Source organism: Molothrus ater, chromosome 6 (assembly GCF_012460135.2).
Source record: "Molothrus ater isolate BHLD 08-10-18 breed brown headed cowbird chromosome 6, BPBGC_Mater_1.1, whole genome shotgun sequence".
Lineage (NCBI taxonomy): Eukaryota > Metazoa > Chordata > Aves > Passeriformes > Icteridae > Molothrus > Molothrus ater.
Genome location: NC_050483.2, coordinates 16491043 through 16510150, shown reverse-complemented (window position 1 = coordinate 16510150; position 19108 = coordinate 16491043). Strand labels below are relative to the sequence as shown.

Genomic DNA, 19108 nt, shown 5'->3' with positions numbered 1-19108 from the left:
CAGTGATGTTGATTTCCACTAAACAATATTTTTTTCCCCCTGCTTTCCCTTTGTCCTCTGAAAATAAGTATCCAAGATTTCAGTGCCCAGGATTGCACTCTTCCAAAGCATGTCTCTACTGTAAAGTCAAACAGGAAGCACACAGGAGAGGCCGTCTAGACAACACTATGAGTTTTCAAATAACATGGCTGGTGACAAGCTCCCTGAAGAACCAAGGCAGAGAAACACACCTTCTAGATGTCCTTAATGCACCTGTTACTCTGTTTAAATGCCAGGTCTGATAATTTGTGAGTTGTCAACCATTCCTGCCCTGCTCCCACTTCTGAGCCTTTTCTCACAGACCCCAGATAAGACTGCAAGCTGATGTTCACAAAAATTCATTTAGCCAGTTGTGTGGTGGCTTCCTCCTAGTTGGGAAGGCCAACTTGGGAAGCAGGTAGCTGAACTAAATGTAGAGTTTCCCATTCTCCCCTCTCTCATTCCTCAAGGATAATTAATTCATTTACTAGTGATCGGTCTTTTGAACCTCTCTGTCTTTGCTGCACAGGGAGAAAAATATGATGGAAGGAAAGCAGACGTCTGGAGCTGTGGAGTCATTTTGTTTGCGTTGCTAGTGGTGAGTCATCTTCCTTGCACTAGCCTTTAAAAAGAAAAGAAGAATCTGAAAGTGCTGCTGTATTTAATGGCAATTCTATTGACATCATGTATGGATGGTTTTTTTTTAGTCCTCTATTTTTGTATCTCTCAGTGGCATCCTTTCCTCTTATTTCTACATCAGCCCCAAAGGAAAAGCATGAGGAATATTTCACTGCTTCTTTGAAACACTGTTGCCCTGCACAGAAGAGCATTGACAGCCATCAAAAGCTTGTCTCTGTGAATGCTCTTTGTTGTTTTGTGATGTTGCACCAAGTTTTTTGATGGGTAAGGATATGTAGGGTTACAACTCCAGGATACGAAGTGTGTCAAACAAGTCGTCCTTCACAGGATCAAGATATGGCTGGGTTTGGGATGTGTTCACTTTTTTCTGCTGTATGTATATATGTGCTTCAGCAGGTATATGCATACATTAACTGCAGTATTTTTTCAAGGAAGGACTTGAGAACCTCATCTTTGTTTCATGAAAGCAGTGAGCTACATTTTAATTTGGTACACATGGGAATATAAAACTGAGCCAGTAGTACAAAGTTTAAATTAGTTTCCATCTGGCTCAGTAATACTTTAAGTGTTCAAAATGTGCCATCGTCTAACTTATCCTTCTTTTGATCAGAGTTTCAATTCTCTGTGGAATTTATTCTGAAATGAAGTTCTATTATAACATTCCTAAACATCCAACAAATGGGTGTCCAGCTGAAGGCAGATAGGCTTGGCATTTGTTACCAATTTCCACAGTATAATGTAGGAAAATATAGTTTATGTTAATACAAGCATATATCACATGCAGGTAAAGTACTCTATATGAATAAAGGTTTTATGTGCATGTTAAGTGCTTTATATCTGTAATAGTTCATCTGATCATCTATAATTATAAAAGTAACAAGCCTGAAGTAAAATTATGATATTTTTGTACATTTATCAGTAAACCTAATTGCTTCACTTAAACGTTTTATTTTGGAAAAAGCACTTGTAGAGTGTAAAATGAGATAAATTCTGGATATTATTTTTGTTTAAATACTTTTAAATTTTAGAGGTTTTTTGTACCAAAGGATATGCTGATTCTTTTTTAATGGTTCAAATCAGAATACCTTAAAGTAATCTCAGTATGATGCTTTAATTTCCCTTAACCAATCTTACTCCTTTTTTCCTTTTAGTCATTACAATTCACTGACATTTTTGAAATTTTAATTTTTTTATCTTGATGTTGCATTGGAAGAATTTTAACTGTCACACTAGATAGCACCTGGTCATCTCTTACTGAGCAGTTACTTTCATAGCTGATAAAATAGAAGTGTATAACGAGCTCTTAATATAACTTCTTGAATTCATAAGAACAGAAGAGAGAATGTGTCAAGATGGTAGGATTTGTCAAGCAGGCTTTTCATTTTCAGGGGGATTCTCTGTCAAGCTTGGGTGTCTGTTGCTGCATCTTCATCTGTTCCTACATATACACATGAGCCTGAAGAATTATTGAAATAAGTCTATTATTGATGGAAAGTGTAGAGCTCGCCAGTTAATTATGTCAGGACAAACCCTGCAAAAACTATCAAGATATGATAGTAGATGGTAGTAATAAGAGATGTAGTTGTTACCTTCAGGAAATGCCACACAGTGTCCTTTCTGACTTTATCAGGGCTTAAATTGCATTAGCCAAAGTACTGAACTATCAGAATTGATTTTCCTTTAAGTCTGGAATGGATAGGATAAACGCAGGTAACTCCGGGGGTTGGTTACAGAAGGCAGGGAGAGGCTCTGCCTTCAAGGCCACTGAAATGAACAAACACCAGTAAGCAGTGCCCAGTCGTGGCTGCCATCAGGTGGCTTCCTGAGGCTGCTGTAAATGGAGCTGTTGTTCTCCCTAAACCATAGACACAGGATTGCTTATACAGATGCACTACTCACTGTAGTAAGAGCAGTGCCAGAGCTGACGACTTAAAACTTCATTATCACAGCAGCTGACAGCTTGCAGCTTCCCACAAACCATCCTGGAAATCAAGGAAGCTCGGCACCTACTAGAATTAGGCAGTGAAAGAAGGAAGTGAGAATATCTAGGAAGGTGTAGACTTGCTATAAAAGGGTATCAGCTGCAGTCAGTAGAGTTACCCTAAAGATTTCGACTTCTCTTTTTCCTTTTTGTCCTTGCAGCAAGGATAGGTCTTTTACTGCTTTTTGTGGCAAGCTGATGATCTATTCAAAATGTAGTTTCAGCTAAAAAAACTTCAAGCCATTCATGTAAGTGAGCTACAGTAGGGAAGCAATAGGAACTGATGACCTGACCACAGCATGGGAACTGGATGGAGTATATTAAACAGGTGGAATGTCTGCTGCTTCCAAAGGCTAATGTTGGTTGGGGTTTCTTTCAGCTGTGTCATTTTAATGCTCTGTCAGAAAGAGCATGTTCTTTACTGAAAGTCTCTCAAAAGCTGTTCACCTCCTTTTCAATGTCTGCAATAAATGTGTCTCAGGAAGATTAAAAATAAGGAGACGATAAACATTGCCACTGTGAAAGTATGCCCAGGAGGAATACCAGCAGATCAAAAGCTTGAACTGAATTTAAGTGAATCCGCGCATCTTTGGTGAATTTGCCTGGAAAGGCAATTTCATATTTTATATTTTACTTTATACTGGTAGTCATTTTCTAATTAAAGGTCTAATAAAAAAAACAATGTCCTCAGTTTCGTCTCCTATGTTAGAGGAAATACAGCAGCACTAAGAAATTTTGTCTTTTCAATGGATAAAAGTTTTTTTGCTCATAATAATATATTATGAGCTGACTTCCTCTTTTCCATTCTCTCACCTGCTTATCCTGGCTTTTCTCCTTTGGCCGTCTCCAGTTCTCTCCCATTGACTGCTCTGTCCCATCCCTGCAGGGTGCCCTGCCTTTCGATGACGACAACTTGCGGCAACTGCTGGAGAAGGTGAAGCGTGGAGTGTTCCACATGCCCCATTTTATTCCCCCCGACTGTCAGAACCTTTTGCGGGGGATGATTGAAGTGGATGCCTCGAAACGTCTCACGGTAAGGAGGCGTCGTGAGCAAGGCTTCATTTCTCGCTTTGTTGCAGGAATGGTGAGCAGCTAAGGTAACTTGGTGATTTGGTGGCATTCCAATGTGTTTCCTCCTGAGCAAAGGAGTGGAGTTGATGGGGTCTTTGGGAAGAAGTTAGGTACCGTCTCTTTTGAGTCTTGAGGACAGATTGCTTTTGTGTTTTTTCTGTAGCCTCGTGATTCCCTTTCATATGTAACACTGAGCATTTAGGAGAAATCCCTCATAGCTTATCACAGAACTACTGGCTCATTCACACATTTTCGAGTCCACCTGAGTTGTCTGATTCTTCTGTCTGATACAGCAGTTTGCTGGGGGCATGATGTAAGTGTTTGAAGGTCACAGGTGTTAGGACTGGTATTTGAAGCTTTGCCATTAAACAGAGGGTGATTTTCTTACATTTCTGACAGAAGTGTTGGCTTCTCACTTCAGGCCACATAAGCTGCATTGTATTCTATCCTGCATTTGCTCTGCATTATCCTTTAGCAGCCTTCAGAGCAAGTGTCTGCCAGTCTGCTCTTTCATCCTGTGCCCTCTGGTCCTGAGCACTTAGTCCCACAGTGTTGAGCTCCTGGCATTCAGCTCTGAGTCTGCATCTAGGATACATCCCATCACTACAACAGAGACCCTGCAACAGTGAGGACTGTGGAGTGATTGTATCCTTTGCTGACGCTGTGTTAATGTTTTAGGGAATTAAAAAACATTGGCAACTAAAATAATAATTTTGGAAAGTAAGGTTGCCTGCTTGTCAGTGGAGGCGTGTGCCTTTATGGGTAGATTGCCCCTGTAAATCCTATTGTCAGGCCTTGGTGATGATTTTATACAGATTTACTAAGCTCACAGATTCTGAGTGGGAGTATGTATAAAGAAATGTAAATTTAAAACTCCTCCTGGTTCTTCAGTCTGCTAAAATATTTATAAATAAACTCTCAGATCACTGGTTGGCCCCTCTGCTGAGATTGGTAACAACAGCATCAGTCTGTGCCAGCTGTGACGATGCTTTTGGGATGCAGACACCTCTCTGCTAAGAAGTTAACTGAAACTCCCTTCACAACTCCCTGCAACCTGACATCTGGGTTTTTCTTTCATTCATTACCAGTCCAGGTCATGCTCTATTTGGTGGCATAGGGGAAAAGTTAATGTTATTTCTAGTATTTTGCAAACCCAGTAGCCATCACATTTTGCAGTGCATAAATAGCACTGATTGAAAAAAAATATACTAGGCGCCTTAAAAGACCTTTTTAAAACAGATTTTCAAAGAAAGGAATAACATTTTCACAAGTATATTCACAGAAAGAACACTGCAGAGGTTAGAGCAATATCCTGAGAGATGAGACAGCTGTTCTTCATGGCCGAGAAAGTCACAGAGTCCCTCTCAAGCTTAGCTTCCTTTCCATGATGTAAACATACCAGCTTCTCTCTTGTTTTGTTGGGGTTTTGTTCTCAAAAAAGTGCCAATGGTTTAAGTATGTTAGGGAGCAGGTCATCAAGTGCTAGATCCTTCTGCAGATCGTTCTGAATTTTTCCACAGGGCAGAAAATAATAAATAATAACCCTAAATAATTTGAGTTGTGCAATACAGCTGGGAATGTACATGCATAGGAGAGAAAGCAGTTGAGGTAATTCAAGGTCTCAGAGTGACACTCATCCACCTCCCTTTCTTGATCAAAATTAACCTCTTACTTCCTTAGGGAGGGAAAAAAGCCCAGATCAGGTAGTTATTGCCACATACTAACCATTGAATTATGAATAAGAATTTGAAATAATACATATTAAAGAGCTGAGAGCTGGGAGGAAGAAAGGTTGGCTCTTTGTTATTTGCTGCAGTCTTTTTTTCATTATTTGAGGGTCTGTGGGTTTGCTGTCCCTGCTGCTGTCACACTCCTGTGCTGTTAGTGAGCTGCTTGCTTTGACTGCCAGGCAGAAGGGAGCTCTTTGTTTACTGCACAGGAGCTGGGAATATAGAGTTCATTCTGAGGAGAGAGCTGAATTCTATTTTAGCTGTGTCCTATGAAAAAGGGTATAAACATGGGTTTATTTGGAAGCCTCTATTCCTAGAAAATATCTCACTTGAATCAATTTGATATTTATACAAAGATGTGAGCAAAATTGCAGCTTGGGTACAATAAGCACAGATGTAGCTGTTACCGTTACTGATCATTTGCTCAATACCTCACTAGTGAATTCAGCAGAAAAATACAGTGAAATGTAAGGTGACTAGAATTTTTTTTCTTTCATTTTTCATTTCCCCTCTCTGCTTTGTTCCTCTTTTGTTGATTTGTATCTCTTCCTTTTCATCCAACTGCATTTTCCTCCCTGCAGTAATTGCCATTTCACAGCACACCCACACCTTCCCCAGTCCATCTGTTAAAATGATCAACAAAAACAGAACCAGCATTCACATTTAACTGTCATCATTTGCTTCAGTGTTGGAGCTTGAGAAGATTAATGGAGGGGAGGGTACTCACAATTATTGTTGCTGGCCCTTTCCAGCCTTAAGAAGCAGGCATTACCTTTCTTTGTATATGGTTCATTTGTGGGAACAGGACTTTATTATTTCTTAGTGGAATATTGTTCACACTCACCATGTGTTAAGTAGCTTCAAATATGGTTAATGGGACATCCTTGACCAGTCTCATTTACTCTGCCTGTTTTACTGAACATGCTGTAAAATAAAAGAATTTGTGTTTTTCTTTGATTAAACCTAAATTTTTCATTAAAAGTTGATCCTAGCTCCTGGTGATATGTCTGACCACCCATATTTATGAAAGGTGAAGTCAAACAAAGAATGAGTACTAAGATGATCAGCATTTGAAAGAGCTTGTCTGAATAGTATGGTGTAAAAAGAGCTTCAGTTAATGTCTAAGAAAGGTTGTACTGGTCATCTGCATATTCATTAGAGGTAATTACTAGGGAGAGAAGGATTATTTAAGCTATAGGAAGATACTGGAACAAAACCAAAGATATGTCAAATGGCTTTAAAGGAAAGTGGGCTAGAAGCAAGAAGAATTTTAGGTATATCCATGGGGTTCTGGGACAACCTTCTAGTAGGAATAGTGTCAGGAGGGAAAAGTGAAGTAGTAATAAAGTTTGAGAAGGCTTAAGGGAGGTGTGCTCTGGGTGCCTAAAGTACTGCAGGATGAGGTTTCTTGTAGTTATGTGCTCTTCAAATGATTCAGCCTTGCTACAGCAGAGAATTACAGCTCCTGTAGTAGAAACCAGTTGTACTCTCAGCCAGTATTTTCTTCTCTAGGAAGACAAAGGGCAGAGGCACTTTTCTTTTAAAGATGGATTAGCACTATTGAAAATTTGTTTCTAGAGCAAGGTGGATCAGAGCAGATACTGCAGAACAAGCTATTCCAATAAAGCTGTTACTGTTCTAGCATTGACATCTTATACTAGAGTAGAATGACTTGTTTTCTATGCTGGGTATACACACAGGTGGAAATACCTATCCCTGAATATTACTTAAAAATTCCTTTAATTGCACCTAGTTCCAGAATCTTCTCTCTGCTTTCTGATTTTGTTTTTTCTTGGATCTGATGCTAATCATGCTATGCAGAATCTAAAGAATATTAAGAAATTAAGTAGGGAAAACTCACCTGATTCATTTCTGTAGAAGGTCTTATGGTAAGGTGCCTATTCCATAATTTAAATTTTCTCATTTTACAACCTGTAGAATGGAGGCAATTGACCAGTTGATGTATTTAGGCTGCCAAGGGCCTGTTCATGCCCTGTGGACGTAGGACAGTGATACTTGCCCATGTCAAAGTGCCTGGAGGCTGCTTTAGTACAGCTGCTACTGCTGAAATGGGTAATGGTTTTACCAGTGCTGTTTGCACTGCCAGCCTGAACCCTGTGGCCAAGAAAAGCCACAGGGTTTTTGTGTCTTGACATTACACAGTAGGTTTAAAGCCCAGACTAGGGAATCTTCTGGATGAAGAAGATTCATTTGAGGTGTGGATGCACAGATGGGTTTGAGGCTGGTCTCCTTCCGGACAGGGAAGTTTGAAATTTGACATGAGTTCAAATTCAGAAGCCCTCATCTATATCCACAGACTTTAATAAAGTTTTTCTCAGGGTAGAACTTCTTAGCTTGGCAACTGCTCTGCTGAGATCAGTGCCGAGGATGTAGACAGCGCTGTCTTGTTTTCCATCTGCCTGTCTGTCTCCATCTGTTGTTCCCTGCCTTAGAATTCAGACGTAAGCTCTTTGTGGGAGGAGACCTCTTTTACTGATGAGCTTGTGCAGCTCTGTATCACAGTGGGTCTCTCATCTGTGAGAGAGGCTCCTCAATGCTTCTTCAGTGTACAGGTTTAGTATTTGGAAGTATTTTTACGTAAAACCATGATAAAGGAATTCTCCCTCTCCTTCCATAACAGCATCTTAGCCTGCAGAAATCTCTCTGACTGTGCATGTGCAGTGGATCTGAGCATGTTTTGTTATTTCAGAGATGATGTCATGAGACAGTTGCCTGCAGTGACTAGAAGACATTAGGAAGCAGCATTTTTACAACTTCCATAAAATGGTATTAAACTGGGCAAACTCATGTGCAAACAGTAAGAAAAACCCTCTGGGAAGGGTTGTTAAATGCCTTTGTCACTTAAATGCATTTAAACATTGTGTTTAAATGAAGGCAGGAGTGAGATTAGCTCCCACTGTGTATCTCCCTCCCCTGCACTGCACAGTAGAAAGCGTACAGACTTCTCCTTGTCAAAGCCAATCGCCCTCCCATAACCCTCCTGTCACTTTAATGCAGACAAAAAGCAACAAAGCATTAATTAATTACCTTTAAAACAGTAGTGAAGATGTTGGCAGCAGCAAGCACACTTCTAATAACATTTCAATGCAGTTACATTTGAATCAGCATAGGAAATGGGTTTGTAGAATACTTTTCATATCTGGGATATCCCAGCATATTTCACAGCAATGGTTTTGATGTGGATTGAACGGCAGATGTGTGGGTAAACAGCAGCCATGAGAGCTGTCATACACCTTCAGATGTGTATCAAGGTGCAATGGGGCATCTCTTTCAGAAAAATGCTGTGTGTTCATTAGTTTGAAGGAGGTTGATCAGCAGGGGCGGGCAGGAGTCATTTGACATCTTCTCTGAAGGAGCCCAGAGGCTCTGTGACTAAGACGTGGACTGGTGACCCTCTTTTCTTTCCCCTCTCTAGCTCAGAAACTGAAGTGCTGTTGTCTGCTTTGCCATGGTATTTCTGCATATCACAGGCACACAGAAGCACAGTGTCCCATGGAGACAAAAAATGCAGCAGGAGAAGCAAGCATGAAAGAGACTTGGACATTGCATTGCTGTATCATCTGCATCTTGTCTGAAATCATTAATCTCTCTAACCCTCCATGTGGTGTATGGGAAATAATGAGTTGATGTGGTTTTACCAGCACAGGAGGCGCAGTTCACCCCTTAGCAGATCCTCACAGAACTATACATCTGTTAAGGAACAATTCTAAAATCCTGCCCCATGGAAGCTGTACAAAATAGGCTCTCCTTATGTTCTGTGATTGAACCTCAGCTTGCACAGAACCAGAAGGAAGAGGCTGTGTCTCCAGGCTGTTGGGGGAACTCCCAAATCATATCTTCATCTCCACAGGAGGTGACAGTGTGTCAGGAATACTCCACTTTGCTCTTAAGAGAGCAGGGGTTAGAGGACTGCCTAATTCGGGGAAATTGTGATGAAGGGGAGTTACTGTGGCGGGCTGATGCCATGGCTGGAAGCTGTGCCAGTCTGCCTGGGCTGCTGGATGTGTGTGCTGGGGCCACTGGTGCTGCTTAGAAGACAGATATGTGAGTGCCAGCTGCACCTCTGGTTGCAGTGTTGATGCAGTCTGGGGTTTAGAGGAGGCTGTTTGTTTCCCACACTGTTCCCTCCAGCCTCCTGTCATGCTTTCCTAAGCTGCATTCCATTGTTTCTTTGTTTTCAGAAAAAGCCCCGACTCACTTAAAAAAATTATCTCATATATAGCCAAACTCATGTCTTACTGTTTTCCCAGACACGGAGCTGTTCCATAGCACAAAGGTCTCTGATTCCTTGCTCTCTGAGGCAAACACTTTGTATCTTTGAGATTTTGTTGTTTGTCTGTTCCTATCCTTTTCTTTTCTTTTTGTTTCTTTTTCTCTCTGATTCTAATTATTGTGGAAGTGGAGTGTAATAAGAGCAGGACAGCTGTCACCATTCTTCCTGACCATTGTAATGGGTCTGTGATTTCCTCTCATATGAGTTTTCTTCCAGCTCTCTCCTGTCTTTCCCCTGAAAATTGCACAAATGTGAGCCCGTATGCAGTGATATGCATTTTGTTCTGCACCTACAAAGGTGCTGCATAATGATGAATATAAAAAAAATTCCCACATAACAAATAATCCCTGGACATCTAAGAAAAGTTATTTTCTGCTGTGATGATTAAAACAAAACATATTTGGATGGTTCTGCTGAAAGTATGTCATATGAACCTTCTGTTCTGTGTGCTGTTAAGGGTTTCTCTTCGGAAAATCATATTGCCTTCTTCTCCTGTGCTTGTGGGAAAAGATGTCATTGTAATGTTGGTGGAATCTGCCTTCCATAGGTGGTCATGGCTACTTTCGGCTTTAACCAGTCCTTCATTGCATAGTGAAATTCTCATGTGTAGAACAGGAAAGAGGGAAGTAAAACAAATTCATGGTCTCATGTTCAGGTGCAGAATTAGTAAATTGCACAGAACCTTTTTCTGCTTGGTCCTTATAGTTCAGTGATAAATGTGAAGCCAATCTAGAATGTGTCCTGTATCCAGGAAGGTCACGCCACAGATGCACAAATTATTTTGTTAATTATCTGTTTGAACCTATTTTCTTCTTTCTTCCTCTCTCCTTTTCCCCAAAACAAAACTAGAAATGCAATTTAAGTATAAAGGATCAGCTATTATGCACATACAAAAAGGAGCAGTTAGATTACAGAGGGAAGGACTTGGGAAGGGAAAAGCTTGAATTTCCAAAACAGTTACCTGTGAAGCTTTGCACTTAGCATTTGCCTGGGACTTGCTCCTGACTGATGAATTATGTCTGGAATTACAGTGCCATTTCCAGTGGGATGAGTATTTATTCCAGTAGGATGAGTAGTTCTTTATGCGGCATAAAGTTTCTGTTGTATGCATATGTCCATCTCTGAAATTTTGGATTTATTTGAATAAGCCTTGAATAAGGATGACTTGTAGAGTTACCTTTTCTATTTTACAGCACTAACTCCTTGTTTTCTTTTCCTTTACAGCTAGAACATATTCAGAAACACATATGGTATATGTAAGTAACTTTTAAAAAATTTTTTGCATACGTTCATTGTTGATTCTGGTATTCTAGTGTTCTGTGAAGAAACCACTAGAAGAGTAAGACTGGAGTTTGAAAGCAGGTTTCACATATGTGAGAAAAAGAGGCAAAGAACAGAAAAACGTCTTATTTTTTATTTTTCTACCCTTTGCCACTCATATAATTGCATTTATATGTACCAACCCAGGAACATTTTTTGTACGATCGCTAACAACTGTTTAAAGTAAGACATTCAGTCCAGCAACTTGCTGTGTTAAAGAGATACCTGCAGGTGATCAGCAAAAAAATACCCACCTAGCAACCATATTTAGTTTGCTATCCAAGTGCTACAGACAATCCCTTGTAATACCTCCTTGACAAGAAAGCTTTCATTTGTTCCTTCTTGGCATCTTGGCTTTTCTCTGAAGTAGAAACAAAAATGATGATATTGGTAAGTAAGCACCTGTGACCAAAAGCTTCTCTGTCTCATAATCCCCACTCCTTTTTCATAGCAAGCTATGAGACTGTTTCTGACCTTGCAACCTGTTGATGTGAGAGTACTTCTGTGACTTGATTAAAAACAGCAGTCCTGACAGTGAAACAGGCGTTCTGTGAGAAAAGTACATACTTGTCTGGTGGTTTGGGTGTAAGGAAGATTGATGGCTTTTAAAAGTGACCTTGCTCTTTGTGTAGCCTTAGTAGTATTTCAAGAAGGCTAAGTAAATAAACTTTTTCTACTATGATATCCTAATCAAATTAAGGAGAATATTTCACATAATAAACAAGGAAATTTTGCTTGGATACATTTCCCAGGTGGGTGATAAGGAAAGTCCTACCTTCATAATCCTGTCATTACTCTTGAGAAGTACTCGAGGATGATGTGAACTGATATATAAGCCTGTCACCATGAAAAAAAAACCCCACTTTTTCTTTATTTGTTTTGTTTTCTCTCTAATTCTATTTTATGGGCCATGTTCACCTCTGGATTTATATGACTTCAGTAGGACCTGAGGGGGTTTTGTTGAATAGTTAAGAAAAAAATTGGAACTACGAAAAAACTTAGTTCACCTGAAATAGTGGCAGCACTCTGCCCATGGCTTTTCCATGTTCTCTTCAGTTACCAGACATGGCAGCTTTTTAAACTAAAGAAGTACTGGAGGTTTCCTACACATACTTTTTTTTTTTTTTAATTCTCATGGGTAAATATAGAACAAATGGAGTGGGGAAATCTCTAATTGTAATCTCTAAAATCCCTCCTATAAGGTCTTGCTAGCAATTGCAGAAGTAAATGCTGTTTGCATCAGATTGGACAGATTCTTCATGTTTCTTCATGGACTGTTTCTTCATGGAGTGAAATCAGCTGACACTCTCCAGGCTTTTATCAGAACTGGAATAGGAAATTAAAGGAAAAGTCATTGATCATGTATATTGTTATTTTTATCCTCCTCAAGATTTTTGCCTGGAACTTTTCACTTGTTGAAGGACTGTTGTCCCAGGCTCACATATTCAATTGTGCAGGTGTGCATTACTTTAGTCTATATTTAGAATTTGAAGATTTTTTTCATTTGGAGACATAAACATTTGAACACTTTCATGTACTTCTCAATGAAGGTCAGACTCTTTGATAATTGACACAGTAAACTGCATCTGAGACTGTTTTCAGAAGTAGAAACTGAGTTTTGCAAAAACAAGTCTCCTCTGGACTCCCAGGGTAGTCAGTGCAGAAAGGCTCTTCCAGATCTCTCTTCAGATTGCCTAAAAAGAAGTTTCTGCTCAAAATAGCTTTTTTAATGAGTCTCTTTCTCATTTTCTCTGTACTGGCCATGGGTTGACCTCAGAAGGTTAACATCCTGTAGCTAATTTTAGTCAGTGAATAACCTTGCCGCCTCCAAAACTCAACTGCTTTCATCTGGTAATGTTTCACAACCTCTTTGCATTTATTTTGCCTGGAAATACTTATGCTGACAGAGAAGGGGCTGTAGTGTTTTATCCTATGGCTGTTTTGCTCACCTCTTAAATTTTTTTCTTTATTTTATCTACTATTCTATGTAAAATCTTCATCCTTTGTTATCTATAGGTTACCGACCTGAAAGTTGTACTTGGAACATTGAAGTGGTTTCACTTGGTTCTTCAAATAAATATTGAGGCTACTATAAAACTGAAGAAAATATTTAATTGCATATTTAGGCAGGCAGAGAAAGAGGTCTTGAAAGTTGAAATCATGATTCACAAGCCTAAAAAAGGAAGAAAGAAACCGAAGTGAATCCTTTCGTCAGCAACCTCCAGTCCTTGCTCTCCCACCCAAATTAATTCAGTGAGGTTTTTCAAGCCTTTTTAATTGAAATAATTTATTTTTACCTCAAATGCAGGTTATCATAAACCAGAAAATAAACAGCAGTTATTTTCACATTTTTTTAATAAAGAGGACAAATAAAATTACCTATTATGGTAAATACCCACTCCTGTAACGTTGAGTATATTGCCTTAATTGTGAAGGTACCAACTTGCTAAATCAAGAAAAAGAACAAATGTACTGGTTCTGCTTTGCTTTACACTGATGCAAATGGGCATCTCGGTGAGATTCATGAGAGAATTTCATGGAGAGACTGAAAAAGTCCACCCTGATCAGGAATCACAGCTATTGTATCCACCAATCCTCACAAAAGAGGGTGGGTTTTAAAGCAGCAATTACATTCATGTGGGCCTTTAAAAAAATATATGTGATTTGCAGTAGTCACTGTGTGACATTGTTTGATGTCTGTGTGGGCTGCAATGCAACAAATTTGTCACTCTGCTAGACTGAGAATGGAACAGGCATTGCAGTCATGCCAATCACAGCCCAGACCCCGTGATTTTCGTTTCCTGAAGCTCTGAATTGCACTGCCAAATGACAAGACACCTCTTTGCAGATTTTACTTGTACCTGATGAGGCGGTGTGAAAATTCCTGACTCTGTCTGAGGCTTGACCAGGTGCAGGGCATAAGGAAATGCCACCCTGGAGTGCAGGGAGGATGGCAAGCTGTGATCTCTAGAAACGGCTCCTGTGCTGATTGATACTGAAGAAAATTGTAGCTTCTATTCAGACAAGGGCAGCTAGTGGGAAATCCAGGTTTCCTGGAAATTTTCAAAGACAATAATTCTTTTTAATCTCTTTTAATTACCTTAAGGACATCTGCTTGTAACACGAATGATTTATTAAGTCAATACTTTTCAGAAGTGAACTGTAGATCATTAAAAAGCAAAAACACTCAGCTGCTGTTCAAAGGTCTATCCTGAAAGAATTTATCTTAATGACAAGCTCATCACTGGATTTAATAGTGCAAGGTTATGAACTAATCATTGCTTATTACCTTCTGAGAGCTAGATCTTAATTCTAAGAGGTAGCAGTAGTGACCTCTTAGAAGGAATAAGATGTCTCTTTAGTTGAACAAGGATTTTTGAGTTTAGCCCTTACATTCAGGACGATGGTGGCATTGCAGAGTCTCACTTCTGGAAGACTCAAAGGAGCCATCAGAAGCTGTGTTTTAGTGGTTTAACACACAAGAACAAATCCCAAGTAGCAGCAGATTTTATGACCTCTGTGTTTACTTACAGTCCCCTAAATTGAATAAAACTGAAAGGGTATGTGTTAGTGCTCCTTGTAAAAGAGGTGGGATCCTGACCCATGTTGTCATGACCCATGTAATGAACACCAGAGTCTGACTCCATGACATCTAGGTAGGGCTGAGCACATTTTCACTGCTTCAGAAGAAGATAAAATGAACATTTCTGAGGAGTCTTTTTGCAAGTGATGTCCCACAAACAGAGCAGATGCCTCACAACTGCATTTCAACTTGCTTAAAAATGAATTGCAAGTAGCACTCAGCAATCTCCTGTGATTGTCCCAGCATGTGACTGTCCTATTCTGGATACATTGACTTAGTATTGCTTTCTTACCTCGGAGGAGATAATCTGCATTGGCTCTTTTTAAGGTGTCTGGCCTCTCTTTTTGGTACACTGGCTGAGACCTTGGGCTCATGTATATGAACTTACCAGAGCTGATTTCTAACTTACACAAGAAAAACTAAGGACATTTGGATTGGAACGCCTTTTTCTGTGTAGATACTTGGATAGCTTACATTGAGTCAGGAACATTTTAAGCTGTGTGAGCAAATTCACAAGTTGTGGCCACCTTATTTTTTCCAGCATCAAAAAGAAGGATCTCTTCTAGTCCAAACACAGCCCCTGTAAACAGCAAATGGTGACAGTTGAAATATTCATGATTGCTGTTGTCCATGCTGGGACCTTGGACACAACAGTCACACATTTGCACCACAAGAAGGAAAGGGAAACACAGCAGGGAAACTTCAACATTGCATGAAGCAGCTATTGAGGAATAGCAGAGGTCCAGAGTAGACAATTTCTCCAGCCAAAACACAGACACCACCACCAAACCCACCTCTTTGAGTGGATAGAGTTTACATTAATTGCTCACTGCCTTCCAAAATAAAATCAAAGGATATTCAGGATGTCTGCAATACATATCATTAGTCAGTTGGATATACCCTGACACCTTGACCTGTTTCTTGCAGTCATGGCCTTTAATTGCAATGAATAATCAATATTTCCTGAGCCTAGTGAATGGGATGAGATAATTGTGCAGAAAGCCTGTGTTAACTACTTTTGAAAGAGTAATATGTTCTGCTGCTAATGGTGTGTTCTGAGGTCTGCCACTGACCTCGCGCATCGCACTTGAGCCAAAATTTTCAAATTTGCATGTCTTAAGAGAAGCAGAGATTGTCATGTTTGGGTGTGTAATTAAGCAGCATGGTTTTCCCCCAAAGCCCTTTAAAGTGTCAAGTGGGAGCCTGAGCATGAGGTCTCTTAATCACATTGGAAGTGTTAACGAAAGAAACTGCTGCAGTGCCGGTCATAATCAGAATTGGTGAAAAAGAGTGATGGTTTGTTCAGAGCTCCTTCTTTGAAAGGGAATCATTCAGCTTGTACTTTTCAGCCTGATAGTCTGAGGTCTGGCCAGCTGATGAGACAAAATCTCTGAAAACATGTAGTGTTTTATAAATGTTTGGCATTAGGATGCTGAACAGCTGCTTCTATTACAAGGGCACTGGTAAGTGAAGTTCCTATTGCCTCGCTGGCTGAACACAGACATTTCTCATTAAAGACCCAAATCCACAACCTGCTGGTCAGTCCTAGCCTTCGTGACAGTTTCTTATGAGAATAATATCTGTCTGGTTGGAAGCTCTGGTCTCTCAGTGGGAATTTAGCAAGCTGTTTCCATCTGTTGCTGCAGGCTGTGTTTCAGAGTATGGGTTCATTTGTGACTCATGTTTCTTTTCTCTCCTTTCCCTCCCCCTTTCTCTCTCTCATCTTCTTTCCTCTGCAGAGGGGGTAAGAATGAGCCAGAACCAGAGCAACCAATCCCTCGAAAGGTGCAGATTCGTTCTCTGCCTTCCTTGGAGGATATTGATCCAGACGTGTTAGATAGCATGCACTCGTTAGGCTGCTTCCGTGACCGAAATAAACTCTTACAGGACTTGTTGTCGGAAGAGTAAGCACTTGCTCAGTCTTCATATCAGTTGGGTGTCCAGGGCCTGGGCTGCTTATGAACCTGGGGAGAGGTAGAGAGCACTTTAACTGATGTCTCTCTCTCTGAGTGACTGGTAAGAACTTCTCACCCTCTGGCTGTTCATTTGCTGGTGAGGTGATGGGAGCAAGCACTGAGCCTTTCTTGCTCCGTGGGTCAGAAGCTCACAGCCTGACCAGCAATGGAGCCAATGTGCTATTTCTTCCCTAGCTGCCAGGCCAGGTCACTTCATGAAAACATGGGCTGCACAGTCCACATGGGGAGGTTTCATTGCTGATGTTTGTGTTGGATATGCTTTTGTTGCCAAATTTTTATTTATTTCAAACCTATTCCTAAGAGCTGGTGTATCTCCTGAGGTGTTAAGAGGGACAGGTGGTAGAAAGAACACTTAGAGGCTCAGGAGACCTGTATGGCTGCCACTCTTGGTTTGGACTTCCTGGGGACACATTACCTTGACTGTCTGTGCCTCTGTTCTGTGTGTGGAACATGGGAATCTTAATTCCTTTCCTCACTAGCTGCTTGTTGGAGACAGCAAGGGTCTGAAAAGCTTTGTGGGTTGTGTATCTAGCAGTCATGTACATGTCATGACCACTTCCAGCTCATTTAGAATCACTGTGACTGTTTATTTGATGAGAAAGTTTTATGTACATGTTGACCTTTTTTTCTTTTCAAATGTAAAGGGTTTTTTTCCTTCCTTTTTTTCAGAGAAAACCAAGAAAAAATGATTTATTTTCTTCTGCTTGACCGGAAGGAGAGGTATCCTAGTCATGAAGATGAGGATCTTCCCCCTAGAAATGAAATAGGTACTACAGATATGACCTCAGTCACCATAAACCTGTCTGAACTAGTTCCTCTTCACTTTTTTCTTTTTTAAATTCTGATTTTATTTTAATTTAAACCCAAACCCTAGCATCGCTGTTACCTTCCCACTGAAATGGTGTACACAGCACTGGTGAGAATCCTCAGCCTGGGGCAGGCAGGTCTGTTCTGTGGTTAAACTAGAAGGCTTCATCTTTCAAGACATGCCTGTCTCACAGTGCAGAAACATCCAAGTAGGTCTTGAACGGGATCTTAAAAAATGAGCTGTGAACCCACAGGCTGACTCTATGCAGGCAGATGAGGTTTAGCAATATAATCTAGTGGCAGAATTTTCTAATTACAAGTCTCAGTGTGGTGTTGCAGAAAGGCTGCTCACGGACTTCAGTTAGTAAGAAACTGTGTAGCTGCATCCCTCTGCAGTTATATATGTGCACATTCTCTTCTCTGTAAGTGAATACATGCACTGCTGAAAGTATGCATCATATAACTTAGCTGTTTTATAGTACATAAATCAAACTCCCATATTTTTAGACTTAGAAAGATTTTAAAAGCTTAATTCACAATAAGATTACATACCTTACAAAGCTCTTGTGATACCACTTTATTCCTATTTATTAATTGGTTTTTTAGGGTGCTGCTGATCACCACTAATCCAGACAACAGGAAAACTGCTCCCCAAGGAGCTAACTATATAAGGGACTCTTGATGTGCAGACAAGTTTAATAAAGGATGAGTCACTTCTAGCAATTATCTGAAGCAGAATTTTGCATAGAAGTGTGGAGATTTTCAGGTATTGTACTCGAGCACTTTGAAGACTAGAAGCAAAGTGCCCTTTATTTTCACTGGAAAGCCTGGAATCTCACGAGCTTTCAGGGCAGTGCTATATTGCACAGCATTTGTTAATGCTTCATTGAATTATTAACCTATCTGAGTTCCAGGCTCCAGGCCCTATAATTTTGCAGGGAAATCTCTTCTACAGGAGAAGAGATGAAAGTTCTTAGTTAACACAGCAATTTTAAACTCCTACCTGGATGGAGCTACAGAGAGCATGTTAGCAGGGATCCTGATGAAGATGGGTAGCTGTGCCAGCCACAGGTCCTCTGGTCAAAAGCCCCTTGTTCAGTGCAGTTTGTCATCTAGCACTCTGCTAATCAGCTTTTGACTCAAACAGATTATCCTGCCATGTAAGGACAGCATCATCTTGTTTTAGAAATGCTTTTGTCATAAGAAAAGAAACAAGGTGACTCTAGAATCTTCAAACCCAGCATGTAAGTGAATATGTAGCTATGCCCTAAATGCATTGCATACCTCTTCTACATGCCAAAGTATTTTCATGGTTTGAACTGAAATATTATGGTCCACTCTTGTATTTTTTTGTGCAGGGAGTGAAAATGTTTCCTAACAGGGAAACACGGACTGTATCTATGTGCCTCACCCACACATTTGAGCATTATTCTTTGAGTGTTTGTATTTCCTCTTCCACAGGGGGTTTCCATGTCCTCTGTTCCCAGCGGTATATCTGAGAACATGGGGCAAGGTTTAATTAGGAGCAGTCATGTGTCTGATGAATATCTCATCATTAGCCATTAGCAATGGCCTTGCACAAACAAAGAAAAGCAGAGAACAAGTAACAGTTTAATAATAGCAGCTTGAAGAAACCATGTTCATGAGAGTTGTGTATTGTCTGAGCTCTTGCCGAAAAAAAAAAGCATC

At 40.2% G+C, this 19108-nt stretch overlaps 1 protein-coding gene across 13 annotated transcripts in view; it reads left to right on the top strand.

Moving 5' to 3' along the window:
* BRSK2 (BR serine/threonine kinase 2) overlaps positions 1 to 19108 on the top strand; it is a 304503-nt gene that overhangs the window by 232147 nt on the left and 53248 nt on the right. For all 13 annotated transcript variants that reach the window (XM_036383420.1, XM_054515038.1, XM_036383424.2 and 10 more), the window contains exons 7-11: positions 548 to 616; positions 3525 to 3671; positions 10958 to 10989; positions 16376 to 16540; positions 17282 to 17379. In XM_036383420.1, coding sequence (XP_036239313.1) covers positions 548 to 616; positions 3525 to 3671; positions 10958 to 10989; positions 16376 to 16540; positions 17282 to 17379 — 511 coding nt within the window. The remainder of the gene's footprint in view (positions 1 to 547; positions 617 to 3524; positions 3672 to 10957; positions 10990 to 16375; positions 16541 to 17281; positions 17380 to 19108) is intronic.